The sequence below is a fragment of the Arvicola amphibius genome, chromosome X (assembly GCF_903992535.2).
Source record: "Arvicola amphibius chromosome X, mArvAmp1.2, whole genome shotgun sequence".
NCBI lineage: Eukaryota > Metazoa > Chordata > Mammalia > Rodentia > Cricetidae > Arvicola > Arvicola amphibius.
The window spans coordinates 23,924,055-23,946,831 of record NC_052065.1 but is presented as its reverse complement, the minus strand read 5'-3'; the positions used below and the strand labels follow the sequence as shown (position 1 = coordinate 23,946,831).

General features: G+C 37.1%; 1 protein-coding gene across 2 annotated transcripts in view; it reads right to left on the bottom strand.

The window, feature by feature from the left end:
- Positions 1-22,777, bottom strand: part of Sytl5 (synaptotagmin like 5) — a 100,206-nt gene that overhangs the window by 17,214 nt on the left and 60,215 nt on the right. The window contains exons 9-13 of one of the 2 annotated variants that reach the window (XM_038317255.1): positions 19,922-20,014; positions 19,113-19,178; positions 15,874-16,052; positions 14,004-14,103; positions 12,061-12,222 (exon numbers count right to left, since the gene is read on the bottom strand). In XM_038317255.1, the coding sequence (XP_038173183.1) occupies positions 12,061-12,222; positions 14,004-14,103; positions 15,874-16,052; positions 19,113-19,178; positions 19,922-20,014 (600 nt within the window). The remainder of the gene's footprint in view (positions 1-12,060; positions 12,223-14,003; positions 14,104-15,873; positions 16,053-19,112; positions 19,179-19,921; positions 20,015-22,777) is intronic. The other variant, XM_038317256.1, reaches the window with a different exon arrangement.

Here is a 22,777-nt window from a genome sequence, read left to right as displayed (position 1 = left end):
AATAATCAAAACAATAAACATAAAGAATAAAGAATGAATATTAAGAGCTGCAAAGGAAAAAGGCCAAGTAACATATAAAGACAGATCTATCAGAATTACACCTGACTTCTTACTGGAGACTCTAAAAGCCAGAAGGTCCTCAACAGACATTTTGCAGACACTAAGGGAACAAGTATGCCAGCCCAGACTACTATACCCAGCAAAACTTTCAATCATCATAGACAGAGAAAACAAGATATTTTGTGACAAAACCAGATTTAAACAATACCTATCCACAAATCTAGCCTTACAGAAAGTACGAGATTGAAAACTCTAACCCAAGGAAGTTAGCTACATCCATGAAAACACAGACAATAGATGATCTCACAACAACAAAACCCAAAGAAGGAAAACACAAAACCACTACTAGTACCACCACCACCAAACCAAAAATGAACAGGAATTATCATTCATTGGTCATGAACATCTCTTAATATCAATGGATTCAATTGGCTTATACAAAAACACAGGCTAAGAGAATGGAATAAAAAACAGAATCCGTCCTTCTGTTGCATATAAGAAACACAACTCAACTTCAAAGACAGACATTAATTACCTCAGAGTAAAAGGATGGGAAAAGATCTTCGAATGAAATGAACCCAAGAAGTAATCCAGTGTAGCTATCCTAATATAGACTTCAAACTAAAATCATTCAAAAGAGATAGAGAAGGTTATTTCACATTCATCAAAGGAAAACAGTCCATCAAGATGAAGTCTCAGTTCTGAAATCTATGCCCCAAATACAAGGGAACCCACATTTGTAAAAAGAAACAATATTAAAACATAAACACATCAAACCCCACATATTAATATAGGGAGGCTTCAACATTTCACTCTCCCCACTGGACAGGTCTGCCAGACAGAAACCTAACAAAGTAATAAGGGGAATAGCAGATGCTATTACTCAAATGAACTTAGCAGATATCTATAGAATATCCCACCCAAACACAAAAGAATATACCTTCTCAGCACTTCATGGAACCATCTCTAATACTGATCGCATACTTGGTCACAAAGCATATCTCACCAGACAGAAAAACAATTGGAATAACCTCCTGTACCTTGTCGCATCCCCGTGGGTTAGAGTGCAAAAACAACAATACAAACTAAAGAAAACCTAAAAAGTCATGGAAATTGAACAACTTTCAACTGAATCACCAGTGCCTGGGTCAAAGAATAAATAAAGACAAAAAACACTTCTTAGAATTCAATGAAAATGAATCTACAACATATTCAAACTTATGGGACACTATGAAAGCAGTGTTAAGAGGAGTTTATAGCACTTGATAGGTACCACATACCAAAATTAAATCAAGACCAAATAAATAATTTAAATAACTCATAAGGAAATAGAAGCAGTCATTAAAAGTTTCCCAACCAAAACAAACAAACAAACAAACAAGCAAACAAAAACCCCCAGAGCCAGATGATTTCAGCATAAACTCAATCAGAATTTCAAAGAAAAGCTAATACCAATACTCCTCAAATTTGTTCCACACAATAGAAACAGAAGGAACATTACCAAATTCTTTTTATGAAGCCATAGTTACCGGATACCCAAACCATACAGAGATGAAACAAAGAAAGAGAATTACAGACCAATCTCCCTCATGAACAATGATGTAAAAGTACTCACTAAAATACTGGCAAACCAAATATAAAAATATATCTGGGTTGGGTGGTGGTGGCACACTACTTTAATCCCAGCACTCGGGAGGCAGAGGGAAGTGGATCTCTGTGAGTTTGAGGCCAGTCTGGTCTACAAGAGCTAGTTCCTGGACAGGCTCTAAAGCTACAGAGAAACCCTGTCTTGAGAAAACAAAACAAAACAAAACAAGAACATATCCAAAATTCCTTCACCATGATCAAGTAGGCTTCTTCATTCCAGAGATGCAGGAATGGTTTAACATATAAAAATCTGTTAATGTAATTCACCAGATAAACAAACTGAAAGAAAAAAAAAACATATGAGCTTCTCATTAGATGCCAAAAATGCCTTTGACAAAATCCAACACCCCTTCATGATAAAGGTTCTGGAGCGATCAGATGTACAAGGAACATACCTAAACATAATAGAAGAAATATACAGCAAGCTAACAGTCAGCATCAAATCAAATGGAGAAAAACTCAAAGCGATTCCACTAAAAACTCAGGAACAAGACAAAGCTGTTCATTTTCTCCATATCTATTCAATATAGCATTTGAAGTTCTAGCTAGAACAGTAAAGCAACAAGAGGAGATCGTGGGAATAACAAATGGGAAAGGAAGAAGTCAAACTTTCGCTATTTGCATATGATATGATAGTATACATAATTGACCTCAAAAACTCTACCCGGGAACTCTTACAGCTGATAAACACCTTCATCAATCTGGCAGGATACAAGATTAACTAAAAAAAAGTCAGTAACCCTCCTATATACAAATGATAAATGGGCTGAGAAAGAAAGCAGAGAAGCATCACCCTTTATAATAGACACAAAAATAAAACAAAAATATAGCCACATTTTAATTATCAAACATATATTCAAACAATATTGTTTCCTATCAATATTTATATACAAATGCTTGTTTATTTGCTTTACACTGAAACACAGATATGCTCCCTTGTAAAAGTAATAATGAAAACAATATGGTACTGAGATAAAAAAAAATGACAAGTATGCACATGGAACCTAATGAAGAATCCAGAAATAAATACAGGACCTTGTGGTCAACTGAGTTTTAATAAAAGTACTATAGTGGTTTAGAAAGGAATGCCCTCCAGAGGTTCATATATTTGAATACTTATTTGAAACACAATTAATAAAAACTCAGAGGGAAAAATTGGGGTTCAACCTGAAGATCTGAAAAGTAAATAGCCAGCCACTGGCTCTTACCTCAACCTCAATCTGAAAACTGCAATCCTGTCTGGAGGAATATCAGAATGAGGCTATGTCTGAGAGTTGTCTCACCCCATCTTATATTCCTCTCTAGGGCTGGGATTAAAGGCATGCACTATTGGGATTAAATGCATGCACCACCTGATTTCTATGGCAACTAGTGCAGCTACTGGGATTAAAGGTATATCTCATTATGGCTACTGAGATTAAAGGTGTGTGTCATTGTGAATACTGGGATTAAAAGTGTGTGTTACCATAACCTGGTCTAGAAGACTGACCAGTGGGACTGTTTTACTCTCAGATCTTCAGGCAGTCTTTATTAAAATACAATTGAAATGCCACTACACTTAGTCACAAAGGAATGAAATTATTTGAATAGGATTAGGAGATACGACCTTGTTGGAGGAGGTGTGAGTTAGTTGGAGAAAGTGTCATTGAGAGGTGGGCTTTATGGTTTCAAAAGCACATACCAGACTCAGCCTCTCTCTATTTTCTTCCTTTCCCTCTTTTTCTCTTTTCCCACCCCTCTGCAGATCAGTATGTAGTTTTCAACTATTTTTCCAGTACCATGTCTGCCTGTGTGCCACCATGGTCTCTGTCATGATGATAATGGACTAAACCTCTGAAACTGTAAGCAAGCTCCAAATTAAATGCTTTCTCTTATAAGAGTTGCCTTGGTGGCTGATGGTGGAGGCTGACCGAGGAGCCAAGGACAACGGTGATGGGCTTGGTCTCTACGACATGGACGGGCTCTGTGTGAGCCTTGTCAGTTTGGTTGCTCACCTTCCTGGACCTGGAGGGAGTTGGGAGGACCTTGGACTCAACATAGTGTAGAGAACCCTGATGGCTCTTTGGCCTGGAGAGGGAGGGAGTGGGGGTATGAGTGGAGGGGAGGGGAGGGAAGGGGGAGGAGGAGGGGAGGAGATGGCAATTTTTAATAAAAAATAAATAAACTGGAAAAAAAAGAGTTGCCTTGGTCAAAATGTCTCTTCATAGCAATAAAACAGTGACTAACACACATGGACAAAGGACCATATCTTTAATAAATAGTGTAGGAAAGATTGGATATCTACAGACAGAAGAATAAAATTAAATCCTTAACCTATATAAGCATTATATAGCATATATAAAGTCAAAACAAAATGAATTAGAGATTTAACTGTAAGACCCCAAAGGGTAAGACAATTAGAAAATAATTTGGAAAGTGATGGAGGACTCTCATTGGTTAATAAAGAAACCGCCTTGGCCCATTTGATAGGCCAGCCCTTAGGTGGGTGGAGTAGACAGAACAGGATGCTGGGAGTGAGGCAGATGCCTCGGGCAATCACCATGCCTCTCCTCTCTGGGTCAGACGTGATGCAGCCAGCCACCAGGTCAGACATGCTGAATCTTTCCCGGTAAGCCACCCCTCGTGGTGCTACACAGATTACTAAATATGGGTTAAAGCAAGATGTGAGAATTAGACAATAAGAGGCTGAAACTAATGGGCCAGGCAATATTTAAAAAAAGAATACAGTTTGTGTGTTGTTATTTCGGGGCATAAGCTAGCCAGGCGGCCGGGAGCAGGGCGGGAACGCAGCCCGCTGCTCCTCACTACAGAAAAGTGTAGGGGAAAAGTTCTATGGCACTGATTTTGTCAACCATTTATTTTGGCGGGAGCGGAGATATGATCTCAAATGCTTAAGAAACAAAAGCAAAAAACCACAATTGGGATCACATCTTATAACCTAGAACCACAACAATTTCCCTTTTTTTCTCTCTTTTTTTTTTTTTTTGGTTTTTCGAGACAGGGTTTCTCTGCAGCTTTTTTTTAGAGCCTGTCCTAGAACTAGCTCTTGTAGACCAGGCTGGCCTCGAACTCACAGAGATCCGCCTGCCTCTGCCTCCCGAGTGCTGGGATTAAAGGCGTGCGCCACCGCCGCCCGGCTGAACCACGACAATTTCAATACATCTGTATAACAAGGGAAACACTCAACAAAGAGACAGTCTAGGTGGTGTGAGAAAATATCTACACCTGATAGGAAGTAAGTAACCAAGATACAGAGGGAACCCAAATAGGTCAAAATTAAAGCCAATACCCTTGTTAAATTTTGGTAAAATTCTCAAAAGAATGCATGTAAATGGCCAACGGGTTTATGAACAGTGCTTAAAACTATCAATTTTAGGTAAAAACAAATCAAGCTCACATGCCATTTATCCTCAGACTTGCTGGAATAGTTCCTACTACAAAGATGATATGTACAGCTGTTAAAGATGTACGGAAAAGGGAATAATTGCACATTGTTAGTAGAGAAATGCAAATTAATAAAGCTGTAATACAAAGTAGCATGGTTGTGTTTCAAAAATGAAGATAAAAACTGGCACTACCATATTATTCATTATTCCTTCTATTGGTTATATGGCCAAAGGAAATGAAATCTATATGTCAAAAAGACCTTTGCATTCTTCTGTTCGTTGCAATACTTTCCAGGATAGCTAAAATTCTAATCAGCTTACTCCATTAGTACGAGGGCCCTTCACATGCAAAAACTGGGAGGTCAGGGAATGTGGGTATAGAAACAGTGGGGAGCTATATTTATTTGAAAATAAATGTATGGTATGCTAGGCTGCAACCAAATCTGGGGCATATCAAGTGAGTACTTTAGTGTCAGGGAAAGAGGTAGCATTGATTAAAACTATACCCCAAAGCAGTAGGAAATTATTGAGACTTTCAGAGCAGATGGGTGTGTGTTTGTGTGAAATAATCCAATAACACTCACTGTCTTACACTGTCTGAAAAGACAAATCCACCTTCCATGAAGCAAAAAAATCCCAGACATCCCAATACATTTGCAGGTATAAGGTAGGAAAATAAATTAGACAAAAGTGTCAACACTGTCAAGTAAAGAACAGCTTTTAGCTAGGTAATAATTCTACAGAAATGTACATTTACTCTCTGCTTGAAGGCAAAATAAGAGGACATTTCCTTAGAAAACTACTTAAACTTGCTGTTGGTTTTCAGAGGCTTTTGTTTTTCTAATAGCGCCTCCTGGGAAGGCTTGAATGACAATTCATACCGACAAACACTTCTTGTCTAACTACCTAGCATGACTTTCAAAAGGATAATGAGTCATAGGCAAACAAGCATCCCATGTCATGCAGTAAAATGGAAGTTGTACAGTGAAACTACTTCACAGTCCTCAAGTGTGACATCCTGAATCCCCTTTTTTGTCTGCACCAGCCTCCCCACTGGCTCCTGTTGTAGGAACCTAACACAAATAAAGCTCTCAGTACTGAAGGACTTTCACTAACACAATCAATAAGCAGTACAACAGCATATTGCTCTGCCATTTCCCCTGTAAAGGGAAGTTAGAATTGCGGAAATGTTAATTCTGATCTTTTATTACTAGAGAAACCAGTCCCTATAACTCACACTCCACCTTAGCTGGATAAGAGATAAAAATATCAAGCCTCTAGGGTTGCTCACAAGAAATCCTAAGCAGCCGGTAGAGTGTCACCTCAACTGAAATGACTGACACAGGAAGGAGACGGTTTCAAATAATTGTACTGAATTTGATTTTACAGTTTGTTATTGCCTTTATTTTGTTGGCAGAAAAAGCAAGAAATTTTGTGAAAACCGACTGTATAACACACAACACAAAGATATACAAGCAGAATTACTGTCTTGCTAAGTATGGTGGTATATACTTTTAATCCCAGCACTTGGGAGACAAAGGCAAGCAGATCTCTGTGAGTTTGAGGCCAACCTGGTCTATGTAGTAAGTTCAAAGGCAGCTAGTGCTATATAGAAATACCATATTTCAAAACAAGACAAAACAGACAAATGACAATAATCAAGTCTTGTCATTTCTGACCTTTAATCAACGAAGATCATCTGTCTTTAATGGAGGAGAAAAAAAATCATCACATTAAACCACACAAGTTTGACATTTTATCTTTCATCAACTTTTTTTTTTTTTTTTGCACTCATCAACTGCTATTCCTAAGTACATAAAGGCTGATGAGTTCTATGGTGTGTTTGTCTGAGAGCACACATGTCATAGCATATGTGTGGAGGTAGAGGAAAACTTTGAAGGTAGTTTGAATGTAATTGGCCCCCATAAATTCATAGGGAGTGGCAGCATTAGGAGGTGTGGCTTTTTTGGCCTTGATGAAAGAACTGTGTCACTATGGAAGTAGGCTTTGAGATCTCATATCTGCTCAAGCCATGTCCAGTGTCTCAGTTCACTTCCTGTTGCCTGTGGGCCAAAGATATAGGACTCTCAGCTCCTTATCCAGCACTATGTCTGCCTGCATGCCACCAAGTTTCCTGCCACGATGATAATGAACTAAACCTCTAAAACTATAAGCCTCCCAATTAAATGTTTTTCCTGAATAAGAGTTGCCATGGTCATGGTGACTTTTCATAGCAATAAAAACCCTAACTAGGACAAGTAGGTTCTCTCTTTCCACCCTTTCATAGATTCTGGGGATCAAACTCAGATCACCAGGCCCACAGAGCAATTGTTTTTACCTGTTGAGCCATCTCAGAAGCCTATGTGTTGTAAGGGTTTCTATGTCTTTAAAATTTGGGAAACATGGGACCAGCAAGATGGCTTAGCAGATAAGAACTTGCCAGCAAGCCTGGTGCAATCTCCAGGAGCCACATGGCAGGAAAGAATGGACTTCTATGAGTTGTTCTTTATCCTTCACACATGCTCCATGGCAGGCACTCATTATTATAAGATAGCCATACTTATTCTTTGATGGAGGAGTCCCATGGATATTGTGAAGATGGACGTTGTGGATCACCATTTGGTAAAGTACCTTACCTTCTTTCATGATTTTTTCAGTCTTTTTGTCAGTAGACTTATGCTTAAGAAAGAAGTTTGAATCTTTCACATACAGTTTATCTCCTGGTAGAAGATGGACTGAACCATCAACTGTTATAATATTGTTGACAGCCATTTCTCAGTTCCTTCTAATGTGCAGTCTGAACAAAATCTATGCAGAGCAGAGGGAGAGGAAAAGATTTCAAGTCTTCTAACTTTGTAGAAATGTTGTAGTGCCAGCCATATTACATTTGATAGGAAACTCTGTTGCCTCTGATGGAGACGAGTACTTATAGCTCACCCACTCTGCCAGGACAAGATGTATGCACAGGGTCTTATGCAGACAGCATGAAAGGAAGTTCATGACAAGGTAGCTGCTGTGTCCATACAGTATGAGTCAGCTGCTTTAGTCTTACAGTGCCCAGATGTTGGGCTGTACATCCAGTCTGTACTGAATCTTTAATATCACAAGACTTGGTAAATTCTAGGTGAGCTTAGGGTAAGTCTTTATAGGTATGTTAGAGGAAGAGTACGTCTCTTGTGTGCTTAGAACAGGGACTTGAAAATGGCATGATTTGTACAAACACAAACCTTTATTTGCAAAAGGGATTGCTATGATTAGCGTAAAAAGGAGCAGGGATAGGTACTAAAACATTTGCATAAGGGAATTTTGTGATAGGCACAAAAAGGAAGCTATTGTGATTGGTATAAGTACAAATCTTCATTTGCATAAGAAGTATATGTAAATGGTACAAAACAGGCAATTCAATAATCTATTCAAAACTGACAATGTTGTACTTAGTTTAAATCTTCATTTGCATGAGATGATTATGTCAGCCATAAAACTAAATAATGCTATGCTATGATTGGTGCAAACACAGTCCTTTATTTCCATAGAAAGGCTGGCTATTATTATTGGTAAAGTAGTCATTGATATGACTGGTTCAAACACAGCCTTCATTTGCGATGATTGGTGCAAAATAATCTAATAAAAAAGTGACAGTGTTGTAATTGGGTTCAATAAAAATCTTCATTTGCATCAAAATTGTGCTATAATTCATCTAAAGAAGACTACTACAAAAGAAACAGTGCTGTGATTGGTGAAAATACAAATTTTCATTTGCATAAGATGCTTATTGTATGTGGCAAAAAAATAACCTTATACTCTTGTGATTGGTCCAAACTACAACCACTTATTTGCACAGGAGGCTTTTTTGGTGACTGGTATAAATGTGTTGTGAATGGTCCAACCACAAACCTTAATTTCTATAAACTTATAGCTTTCAGCCAGTTACAAAATGGAGAATGTTGTGATTGGTCCAAATGCAGTCCTTCTTTGCATAGGAGAACTTAGGCGACTTGTTTAAATGTGATGGTTCAAATATAAGCCTTCATTTGCATGAGAATTTTGTTGTAACTAGGATAAAACTTTTCATTCTTGTGATTGGTCCAAATTTGTATAGTAGGGCCATTGTGACAAGTATAAAAGTAATGGCTGTATTGGTTCCAAAACAAGCATTTATTTGTGTGATAAGCTTGTTGGAACTGGTACAAAACTAATTGCTTTTGTGATGGGTTCAAACACAGTGCTTCATTTGCATAGCAGGGTTATTGTGACATATAAGTGCTGTGATTGGTAAAAATACAAACTTTAATTTGCATAAAATACTTCTGCCAGTGACAAAATGGAGAATGTTGTGATTGGTCCAAACACAAACCTTAATTTGCAGAGTAGGGCTTTTATGACCTAATAAAAGCAATGGCTGTGGTTGGTTCAAAAATAAACCTTCATTTGCATAAGAGGCTTATAGTAACTGGTAAAAAAACTTACCACTCTTGTGATTGGTCCAAACACAGTTCTTCATTTGCATAGTAGACTTATTGTGATATGTGTGTGTGTGTGTGTGTGTGTGTGCTATGATTGGTTCAAATATAAACATTAATTTGCATAAGATGCTTAGTTCTATCAGTAACAAAATGGAGAATGCTGTGATTGGTTCAAACACAGTCCTTCTTTTGGGCATGAGCGCTTATTTGACTTGAAAAGTGATGACAACTGCAACAGTGAAAGTGTGGCAATATTGAGCAATGGACATAACAATGGAAATAGTTGACCATTTTATTTGTAAGAGTACAAATGGAAGACAATGAGGAATGAAAGAAGTAGAAAATGTGTGGAGTTGTAGTTTAAGGATAAGAGGTCTTTAAGAGGCTGAGAAAGGAAACTGCTGGTACTATTCACTAGAAGTGTCCCATAGAATTGTCTTTAGGACCTAAGCTTCTCACATATCCATTACTCTAAGACACATTGTGAATAATAAGAAATCTTGATGCCTAAGCTGAACCGGAAGCTGTATTGCTAGCTATTAACAAGGGCACTTAAGAATTTTAAAATATTTCATACAGGGCATATATATCCTAATTTTTTTTATGAGTTGTTTGCACTAACTTTAAAAGGCCGTAGTTTACAAACTCCACAAGCAAGTCGAATTTAATTTCTAAGTCTCAACTTCTTTATTAATAAGATGGGGAGAATATTACTTACCTCATGGGGTTGTGGCCATTAACTACCAGTGATGTTGCCACTGATAATGCTATGGGTAACATCACTTGGTTTTTCTCTCTAATATTGCTTACTTTCTATAGGAGGAGAGAGCCGCTTGTTGTGCCCAGCCGCTTAGCCCAGAAATAATAACACAGAAACTATATTAATTAAATCACTGTTCGGCCAATTAGCTTTAGCTTCTTATTGGCTAACTCTTACATGTTAATTTAACCCATTTCTATTAATCTGTTTATTACCACCAGGTCATGACCTACCAGAAAAGTTTCAGCATGTCTATCTCTGGTGGCGGCTCCATGGCGTCCCCTGACTCAGCTCTTCCTTCTCTCAGCATTCAGGCTAGCTTTCCCTGACTACCTAAGTTCTGGCTTGCTATAGGTCCAAAGCAGTTTCTTTATTCATTAATGATAATCACAGCACACATAGGGGGATCCCACATCAACTTTCAAATTAGTTATATCTATTGGGTCTGATTTTTTGTGTGTGGCTATCCTACAATTATGACCAGACTGTGTTTTCAATATTTTTCTTCCAACCACTACATCTTACCTCACTGGCAAGTTATCAGCTTATGATCAGAAGGATAATATATTTAGAGTTAAGAGAACCAGGCAGGCCAAAGACATTGTTTTGACTATTGGAACAGAAAAAAAAAACATTTTCTTTTCTGAAGAGTATAGTACAGAGTATAGAATGATCACCCACTTAAAGCTAATAATGCACAGGTTTAGCATTTGTAGAGCTAGGAAGAGAGGTCAACAATGTGTGTACCCTGAAATTGAAGCCAAAGAAGAATAGAAAGCCGAGACTCCAAGGTCTAGGTAAGATTTGCCAATCTGGGTCAAGCTACTAATCAATGTAAATACTACCAAGCTTTTATTGACAGTTTACAATGTGCCTAACAGAATGCTGACAGGCTTATAAAAATGCTTATTCTAACATAATATCAGTTCTCTAAGAGGGCCAAGCACTTCAGATATCCCAGATCTCAGAGTCGTAGCAAGAGATACCATACTGATAATTGCATTACAAATTACAATATCAAGGTTTAGAAAGTAACTTGCTCAAGATCACATAGGCATTTTGAAGCCATGAGGGAACCAATGCTAATTTCAGTTCACTATCTTTATCGAATGGCCTTTTGCAACAACATGCGAAGAATAATCTCTGGCAGCATAAATGTAACCTTTTCATTCTCCTTCTTACTTAGAAACTGACAGTAAATGTCAAGAAATTTAGTTGGTTATAATGAATTCAAGGCTTTGATGTTCTAGGATTGAACATGCTAGATTACATGGCCATTTTATGAACCCCTAAAGTAAAGATATTTTGGCTAGTAGTTGCTTTATCGTGTGAGCCAAGGAGACCATTCCTGCCTATGCTGTAGATTGTAGGGAATGAAAAAGAGAGATAATGTTTTGAAAGTGGTCATACTCTGTGGATGTGTTTTTGATGGCATAAAAACGAAGGCTTTCTTGTTATAATAGGATCATGTAGGATGGTCTTTAGCAATCCATGAAGATCTTCAAATGATAAATGGATTTCAGTAATAAAAGTTATTCATGTATGATTACATGGTTTTATGTTATACAACATACATCTATAAAGAGCTTCTAAAATAATGGATTTATAATATCTATTAAAATTATAGTAACATTTGTTATTACTTGAAAATAGAAGCCTTCAGCATTTTCAGGCCTGAACTATCACATTTGCTCAGGCTTGTCTAATTGTGTAGCTGGTGGACTAATCTGAAAGAATTTCCTACCTTGGGCTGAAGCACAAACCACTCATCACATGGGTTTTCAAAGTTCCATGAGTCAAAAGCTATCTCCACCTCTCCAAGAAAACTGTTGTGTCCAAAGCGATCGTAGTGCCAGACTGAGAGCTGCAGAGTTCTTGTTTCCAGCTGGGTGTGGCTGATGGTATACTACAAATGAGATGTAAAGAATCACACTCTGCAGGGAGGATTCACTCTAATTGTAGAGCAGGCTAAAGATTACTTCACCCATTTTCAGACCATAGGCAGTAGTAATATGAAAAAAAAAAATCCTTGATACTTCTGCTACAATTGAAGATATGCATTAAAACACACTTTAGGTTTTACCTAGTTAAGAAGTATATATATATATATATATATATATATATATATATATATATATATATATATGCATATACATGTACACACACACACACATATATATACACACAAATTATTATAGGGGTCAACAAACTCTAGGGACAATATTGAAAGTATTAAATGAAGAGGAATGTTCTTTCCAATTTTACTTGGTTTTCTTTCTTTTTGTCATTTCCCTGTTTTTATCATGTCTACTTTGTAGCTCTAGGTTTAATATAAGCATACTCCAACTTACTAATTCATAATAAAAAAACCTCGAATACAGACAAGTATTAACATGCGAAATTGTAGCCCAAACTTCATAAATCCCAGTAGAAGTTAAAAACTACACACAGGTTTAGCAGAAAATAAATACTATGGGGTTTGCAGCATAAGTTTTTTTTCTAGCAGAATGTTCAGCATGGCCACGTGACCACATATTCTCTAATCTTCTGTTGCTCTGTATATCTATCTGGGTCACGCTTCAGACTGATTTCTGAGCTTGGATTTGCATGTATCCCTGTCCCAGCTGTAACCAGCATGACTAACTTTAGCTCTCTACCTCCTGAATTTATCTGTCATCGTGATTATGTGTTCTGCTTGGGATCATCTTTGCTATCCTATTATGACCACTGGATTCACAGTCAGCCTGCATTTGTTCAGTTTTCATTTGGCCTGTTTTAATATTGACCCCTGCTTCCAAACATACCTTGACAAACGCATGTGGACTACTTGTGGTTTTCTTCCATTACTACCACTCAATGTGATAAACTCTGACTCCATTACTCTGGGCACAAGTTAAAACATTTTCCTATGATTATTAACATTATTAATTTATTTTATCTTTCCTTTGTCTTTCTTACCAGGCCATGTAGATCCCAAGTAAAAGAAGGGGTTGTTTATGGCTACCCATTAGAAATAGAAATTTCTTTAGAATTTAGAACCCAAGGTCTGGCTCATGTTTTATCTAGGCATTTTCTGAGACTTCTCAAACCTGACCTTGCATTGCTAGTGCTCATTAACCACACACCTATATTTATCCAAACACAGAGATCCTAATAAGAAACAGCACAAAGCAATAAATATGTACGAAGTGGTTTGCTGAGTTAGTGACAAAGTCCATTTAAGAAAATGTCCAATAAAGCTAATTTCTCAAAGGAGCAACTTATTTTGTGACAAGATGTACCAGCTTCGATTTAATTTGTAATTTTTCTGGCTCCTTGACTTAAGACACAACCTCAGCAACAGTGGAGAATGACCAGAGCAAGGATAGTTTACTGTTTTTTCTTTTCCATAAACTTCCAAAAAGTTAATAACATTCAAATTCAAGCTTTCCAAAACACATATAAACTTTGGAATTCACAAATGCTCCAGTTAGTTATTTCTTAATTTCTTTTTGGTATCTTTGTATTTTTGAAACAGAGACTAGTCTTATTCTGTAGGCCAAGCTTTTTTGAATGTCATCATGCTATCTCAGACTAGCCTTGAACTTTTAACAATATCCCTGTCACAACCTTCCGACCTGTAGTTTATTATAAATCAAAGAAGTTCTAGTTAATATGACATCAGTCCCTATATTGGTATTTATTTACCTTCAGTGTTTCGTTAAATTCTGGATTGGTGCCTGTTCTGATTTTGGTCTTGCGCTTATTGTTTCGGGACTTGTCTGGAAGAAGGTATGACTTGACGTAACTGTAAATAACAAAGGATAAAAAAATCATTATTTACAAACATATGCTTTACTAGAAATATTCCAGGACTTCAGTGAGTAAAGGGAATGGGTAAGTGGATAAAAGATATAAAATGAAGAGACTTCAGTTTGTCTAACAGGGCATCATAAATATAATTCCGGGCTTTCTATAAGAAAGAAGCAGTGTTGTATATTGGTGGAGAACTACCCATGCATCACTGCTTTTGATAGCCTTGGGTTTGTTAACTTTTCTACTTCTGTTTCCTCAAATATAGAAAGTGGGATAGCAGCAATACCTGACTCATGAGGAACTGCCATATTGTACTACTGCACAAATGGAATCTGCTAACATCAATGCTCCTACAACCTTTTCTGAGATATATGTCTCTCCATTACTATCCTTATCTTCTGATGTGAGGGCATAGAAAGAAAGCAGTGAAACGAAGGCAATGGAAAATGGCACCTTGACAGAATTTCGACGCCATCCCTTGGCTTGTGTTGGCTAGCCATTTTAGAAGCGTCTTGGGACAGAGACATTAGAAAAGACAGAGACAAGAACAAGATTGAAACATATTATTCTAGAGTTCTGAAACATATCCACTGGGGTTTTAGATGATTCCTTTCTATGCAAGCCAAAATAATTATGTTTGTCATTTAGCCATCTAAAATTCAGAGAGTATAAAATGAGCAATAAGTCACACCCCCTCTGAGAAGCTATTTATGATTGAGAGATGCTGGGAGAGAGAAAACGGATTTCTTCAATGGCATAACATTGGGTATAATCAAGTATACTCCAAAGCAGGCCTCATGCTCAGGAGTAGTTGACTAACACAAATTGGACTCCATGTTTTTTTTTGTGTGTGTGTGTTGTGCATGCGCATATGCACACATGCGTGCACACACATGCTTTAGTTTTGTTCTAAGAGAGAAAGAACATAAAGTTGGTCCGGGGAATCCGGGAGGGTTGAGAGGGAAAAGAATATGATCACAATATACTGCATGACAAATATTTTAAACAATCAGCACAACACTCTTAGACATCATGCTGTGTGCCTGTATGTTCGTTTTCTTCCTCCACAAGTGGCCTCTGTTAGTCCTGAATCATTTATAGGCCTCTTTCAAATCAGATAACCAAGGATACAATATTTATACTCATACTCCAGAGAATATTTAGAACTACAGTATAGGAAGGAAATAAAAAGTAGCTTTCTTTCTTTTTCTTTTCTTCCTTTCTTTCTTCCTTCCTTCCTTCCTTCCTCCCTCCCTCCCTCCCTCCCTCCCTCTCTCTCTCTCTCTCTCTCTCTCTCTCTTTCTTTCTTTCTTTCTTTCTTTCTTTCTTTCTGTTTGTTTTTTGAGACAGCGTTTCTCTGTGTAACAACCCTGGCTGTCCTGGAACTCACTTTGTAGACCAGGCTAATCTTAAACTCACAGAGATCCACCTGCTTCTGCCTCCCGAGTGCAAGTGCTAGGATTAAAGGCGTATACCACCATGCCTAGCCACAAGTAGCTTTTTTTTTATTTTGTTTGCTTGTTTGGTTTATCAAGACAGAGTTTTGTTGTATAACAGTTATGGCTGTCCTGGAATTGCTCTGTAGACCAGGGTGGCCTTGTTTTTGGGATTAAAGGTATGCCCTGCCACCTCCTGACTCTGAGAAGGTTCTTAACTAAAGGTAATCCTTAACTTCTTCTGAAGAGGACATATGCGTGACATGGAAAAGTGAAGACAGAGAAGGCAGTACTAGAGACAGCTCTGGAACATCCCATGTACTTACGCATCTGTCCTCTGTCTCTTTTCATCACCTATGGCCAGGTTTCTGCAATTCTTGACAAAAATGTAGAGGCTGCCAGTTTTGTAGCAGTAGCTGATGTGGAGGAGAATTTCCCCGGTTACCTTCACGTTGCCATAGTCTCCTGTCTCACTGTAAACACTCGTCATGCTGTTAAGGCTGGTCTGTAGTAAACAAGATGAAGAAAGTCAGCCAGTACTATTCTCAGGCTCTATGCACAAACTCCACCCCCTTTAGTCAATTTTAGTTGGTGTTCTATGTAACTAGCAGGGGAGTCAAAGGTGAGGGAAGGAAGCAAGTTAATACCTTTGCTTGTTTTGTGGGTTCTACACAAAATTCTAACCTGAGAAGAATACCCACTTAGCTCCATCAGTAAGGGAGGCAGGAAGCTTGCTGAGAGAGGAAGTATCTCCTTTAGATTAGCTAAAATCCTTTATTCATGTCTTATAAGGAATACGAACGGAGTCATTTGGAGATTTCTAATACAATCTTGCTTCTCCATCCCTGTCATTGTCTACTTTATTTTTTGCTGATAGACTCAAATGCAATATATTTACATATCTAGACCATAATGATCAGAAGAAAGAAAAGTTCACTCTACATTATGAGTTAACAAAAATCTTAGTGTCTTTCTTTGCACTCTCAAGGTTTGGGTCATCAGTCCTCAGGGAACCACAGCTACAGCCTTAACAAAGGTAGGACTAGACGTCCTATACTCACAGGCTGTCAGTTCCCCAGCTTAGTAGCTGTGTGGACACATAGGTAGTTTAAGAACCATGGCTTTGAAATTCCATGGAATAGTAAACGATCTAAACAGAGCACCAAGAAATTAAGGACCTCATTTAATATAAAATCATAAAAAATTCTATAAGGGTGAATAAAACTGCTGTCAAAACATTCAGAACATAATATACATATTTTAAATCAATGTAGCATTATTATTAAGTACCAGAAACAAAGACTCTGTATCTTAGTAACATGATGGAAACAAAAGCCCAGTGACATTCATGAATGATGCAGTAGTTTCATAACCTCTTATTCACCACTGAGAAGCAAAGACTACAGAAATACAAAGAACTTAGAATTGTCATTCATTCATATATATATATATATATATATATATATATATATATATATATGGAACATCTATCCATCATATATCATGTGTGGATACATGACTGTATCTATATTTCCATCTACTTATCTATGTGTCTGTAGATGTCCATGATTGGATTTTATTGTTATTGTTTTTAAAAGGCTATTGTGTTTCAAACAGGATGCATTTTTTTCAAGAAACAGGATTATCTAACTTAGTTCATAATCTCTTTTAAACAGAAGTCAAAGACAAGAATGAACCAAGAATTCTAAAATTGCATACAAGCTATTTCTTTTTGTTTTAATGTATAGCCCAGGCTGGTCTTGAACACATGATCCTCTTGCCTGTGCCTCCTCCAGTAAATCTTACATGTGGGAGATATCACAACCCACACAAGCGATTTTTTTTAAAGAGAGTCAATAAGTAACAGAATTTGTCTTTCTTATTTTTAAAGTAATGCAACAGATTTTAAAATGTTAACTAAATAAAAAATCTACTGAAGATCATTTTAGAATGAAGATTAAGTCTGGATTAGAGCCTGACATTTTAGTTTTTCTACAGACAGCTAGATCTTAGGAGCCAAATAATGTGTGCTTGTACCCCAGAGTACCACTGTAAACTCAAGGAGTACCAAAAAAGATTTAAAAGGGAAACACAGTTACAGCAGCATACATCAGACAGCATACAGAGTTGGCAAAGCACTAACTAGCAGGTCACAGTGTCATTATTAAGACCATACTTTATTTTTACAATGAATTACTGTTAGTGATATGATGAACTTTTGACAAAAAATTCATTAAAATCTATATAGAATGCAGGTATGGTGGTGCATGCCCATCATCTCAGAATTTGGGAGATGAAGGCAGAAGGGTCTTGAGTTTCTCAAACAAAATGAACTTTTCTCATGGCAAAAAAGCAGAAACATTAATTTCAGTTGAACATGGTGATATCTAATGAGAGTCTAAGATCTGAAAAACTATATAGTACTCAGCAAGTACACACATGCTGTTAGTAAGTAATGGAACAACCTAAGTTCAGAACTTAATCACTATTTGAAAAAAGAACAATTCAGGCAAATTAAAAAAATTTCTGTTCTTAAGTTTTTGGGAAACTAGTCCTTCTTAGGAGTTACATTAGAGAATTATTGAGATTCTAGGGACTGCATAAACTGGGGAAGTTTGGGGGTCCATGGTTATACAATAGTGTTGATATATGGACCATGGTTCAAGCCTTAAAAGCTTCATGAGTGAACCTCAACTAATCTACACACGAAGAAACTCTGGTTCATAAAATTGTTAGTAATACTAAGTCATAGAGGAATGTTGGGAGCTGCGTACCCTCAGACCCTGAACTTTCTATGACTTTTGCCTACTGGAAGTAAACAACTTGTTTTTCTATGCTTGCAGCTGCTCTGAGTACGAAACCCACATGAGTTCCTGATGACAAGGAAGTGGTTTCTGGTGGGCTTGCAGTAGAAAATCCTGAGAGCTAGGGCGTGGCCACTAGTCAAGGAGAGCCCTATATAAGCTGCCTGGGAACAGAATAAAATTGGCATTGTTGCTTCAAGAGTGACCCACATCTCTGTGTATTCTTTAATCTCCAGACCCTTGCCTGGCCACAGTTCCAGGTGTGCAGGGTGCCACAGAGGAAAGTTCTGGGTTTCTAGTCAAAAGCCCTGTGGACTACAACTCAACACCGCCTTGTATAACTGACCTCTACTTTTAACATAGCCTCCTGTAACTATATGATCAGACAAGGATGAGGGATTCCTATGAGTAGAAGAAATTGAAGCAATCACAAAATTGAGACTTGGGAAGATTTAAATTATGACAGTTTTACTACTGATAAACCACTTTTCTTTATCAAAACATGGCTGTGACTTAAAATAGAGATACTCATGTTATCAATAAACCATTTTGGGACATGTCTTTTGACTGGTACTCAGATTCTAACATTTAATGAACTGGACCTATTGAGATGTGTCAGCTTATGAATTGCTTCTGAAAGGAGTATCTGGCTGTGTACCAGTCAGAAAACAGGTGGAACTGCTTATCCAATCATATTTCTCAAACCATGGAACGTCTGAAGTATGGTTGGGAAGGGGAAAACAGCAAGGGTGAAGACTCACGGTGTCTGAATCAGCATCAGGCACATTTAGGTAGCTCCTCTTCCTATCAGATCCTGCTTGGGAGTTCTTTAAGGATGCCATCCAATGACCAAAAGAAAAAGGATATTAGAGCATCGAAATAAGAGAAGCAAAGGAATGCACACGTACACAGACTGGTAGATACAATAGCATGTTGGTTGCTAAAGGCTCTCAAAGGGGATCTTCAACTCAAGGTAAGAGCAGAGTTTTCCTTGAAGACACTGGGAAGCTCTGGACAGTTCTTTTGAGTAGGAAAGAAAGGAAAGTAGGGATGTTTTGTAGGAAAATGGCTGGCAGTAGAGCAGAGAGCATTTGGGGAATTGTGAGAATGATATGAGAAGAACTTATCAACAGAGAACTGGAATAATTTATAGACTTCAGATGACTGGGCCTAAATTAGAAAATGAAGAAATTTAAGAATTTCTGCAGATATTTAAGAAACAATTATGTGTGTTTATAGGAGTGCCAAATGACTCACGCAACTGTCAATGATCATCTCATGGCAATTAGCCTTTCTAACTACTTCACCATTTAAATTTTTGTATTGTGAGTCCTCAAACTCTTCTTTATCCAGTACTTTATACAATGGAAAAGAAGAGAGTTCAAAAACCGGATGACAATCATGGCAGAAGAAGGAAGGATTCAGGAATCAAAATAGAGTGCAAGGTGGTGTATGGGCACGGGGCAAGCAGGAACCTGTAACAGCTTGGGACTTATGATCAAACCTTCCCACCTCTTGAAAATGCACAGGGAATGAACAAGAGAAAGAACGTTTCTGTGAGAATGCTTACCATTGAAAGGCCTATTGCCAGACTGTGGGGAGTTGCCGAAAACCCAGAGGACGCTAAGTCGTTGGCATCATCTTCAGCATCTTCTAAGGAGTTCTATAAAGGATGTAAAAGTCAATAGTTTAGTTTATTTCCTCCATAGGAGGATTTCTTTTTAAATGAAATCAACATTTATCTCACAAACAGTTGGAAAATCAAAGAAAAACAGGGTTAGGTTTTTGCACTTCCAGTTAATCTTAATTATAAAATCAAAGGAGTAGACAGGGGCTGGGCATTAGAGGGTCTCTTTTCTAGCCTCACTGTCTTGAAGGAAAGAACATGAAATTTGGAATCCTTCAGACCTGAGTTTAATTCCCACCTTCCTGGTCTCTAAGGCTTGTGTATTGGACAATACACAAGATATTTTTAGTTCAGAATTGCACCCTGCCCTGCTGCCACATACACCTCTCTCTCACACATACCCTCACTCTTTCTCCAGTTTCTTTCTACCCTATCTCTGTTATGATTTCTTCCTTACCTGAATAATTTTTAGCAATGCATTTTTAACATAAAAATTCATGAATGTTTTTGTTTTTTGTAATTCACGAGTTCCATTTTTTTGTTTTTGATGCTTAATATAAGTGCTATAGGATTAGTGACCTTGATTGATATCTTTTAAACAGAATTAAAATACTTGTTTAATATGTATCCTTTGTCTTCTGCTTCCTTAATCTTAGCTTTTTTTTTTAGTATAACTTGGCCAATTTATGTAATGACATTTGCTTTTAAAACCTTTTGCAGTAGTTCTAAGATTTCTTCTTTTCATAAATATATTTGACCCTAAACTGCTTTCAATGTGGGCTTTTGTTGGGTATGTCTTGGAGGTCATGCTATATTTAAGTAGGTTTTTAAAGTTTTGAGTCTAAAATAGTTTTCTTAAAATACTTTAAAATATTACTTCTTTCATCTCTTACTCAGTGTTACCATAGAAAACTGATACTAATTTGATTTTTATTTATATTAAATAATATTTCTACTGTAAGTTTTTAAGAATTTAATATTTCTGTGTATGAGTTATTATTTATCATCTTGAATACTTTCAAACTAGACATTTCTTTAAAGTATGGCAAAAATATCCTTACTGCTGCATAAACTAGTGCCTTTTCTGTATTTACTGCATTTCCTATTTTTGAGTGTACACTTATAAACTGGTTACAACACAGACTTCTAGTCATCATGTCTCTTTACTTGTTATTTTAATTATTTTTAAAAGAAAACAATCTATTTTCATTATATATACCAATCCAAGTTTCCACTCCCTCCCCTCCTCCCATTCCCTCCACATATCCCCACCGCACCCCCAATCACTCTTCAGAGAGGATAAGAAACATTGCTTTGTGGAAGGCCCAAGGCCCTCCCTACTATATCTAGGCTGAGCAAGGTATCCATTCAAAGAGAATGAATTTCCAAAAAGCCAGTATAAGCAGTAGGGATAAATCCCAGTGCCACTTCCAGTGGCCCCTCAGTCTGCCCCAGCCATGCAACTGTCAGCCACCTTCAGAGGGACTAGTTTGGTCTTATGCTTGTTCCTTCCCTGTCCTGCTGGAGCTGGTGAGCTCTCATTAGCTCAGGTAAACTGCTTCAGTGGATGAACCCATCATGGTCTTGACCTCTTTGCTCATATTCTCATTCCTTATACTCCTCAACTGGACTTTGGGAGCTCAGCCCAGTGCTTCATTGTGAGTCTCTGCTTCTGTTTCCGTCCGTTGCTCTATGAAGGCTCTATGGTGATATTTAAGATATTCATCAGTCTGACTACAGGGCAAGGCCAGTTCAGGCAACCTCTCCTCTATTGCTTAGGGTCTTAGCTGGGTTCATCCTTGTCTCTTTACTTTCTTTTAAAAGTAGACTATTACAAAAACTTCTAAGCATCCAGATGAGATGATGGGATGTGTTCAAAAGTGTGTTCATGCATTCATAAAAGTAGAAAGATTAATATAAAGAATTCATAGTAACAACTATTTAGCTTTAAAATCTTTCACACACGAAGGTGACTATTTGTCTTTTTACTATTGAATGTAGGGTACTCATATATATGTTCAAGACAGAAGTTCTTAACAAATATATGATTCACAAACATTTAGGTCTGTTTTAATTTTTGTGACAGTGTTTATAGTAGTACAAGTACTTTTAATCTTGATGAAATTCAATTTTTCTTAAGTGCATCATGCATTGCAATTATGGTTCTCTGTCCATGTATTGCCTGTACTTATACCAGTAACTTTATCAATGAAGCTATTTAAAATCTAGTCCTGCAAGTCATTCAACTTTGTTAAAATTTTGTTCTGGGCTCCTAGTATGTTCATATGAATTTCAAAATTCTCATATTCATTTCTACAGAATATCTTAGTTGAATTTGATTGGTATATATTCACTAGATTAACCTGCAAGGAATTTTCTTCTTAAAAAACACAAAATTTTCTAATCTATAAATGAATTATCTCTGCATTTATTCAGGTCTCTAATTTACGTCAATAAAACTTTCTAATAATAATAATGATGAAAGTATGCCTTATACTTTTTAAAATACACTTATTTTCTACTTTTTCAACTATTTTTGTGTTATTGATAGGATTACATTCTTAACTTTGTTTCCTACTGTTTACTGATAGCATATAACATTGTTTTTATATTAATCTTTTGCCTTGCAACCTTGATGAATTAGCTGCAATCAATCATATCATATTTTATATCATTTAGAATTTTCTACACATAGGATCACATCATCTGAAAATTAATGACACTGAAACTTTTTTCCCTACTGAGAACCTTTCTTTACTTTGTCTTTTCCATTCTTTTCTTTATCCCTTTTGTACCAAT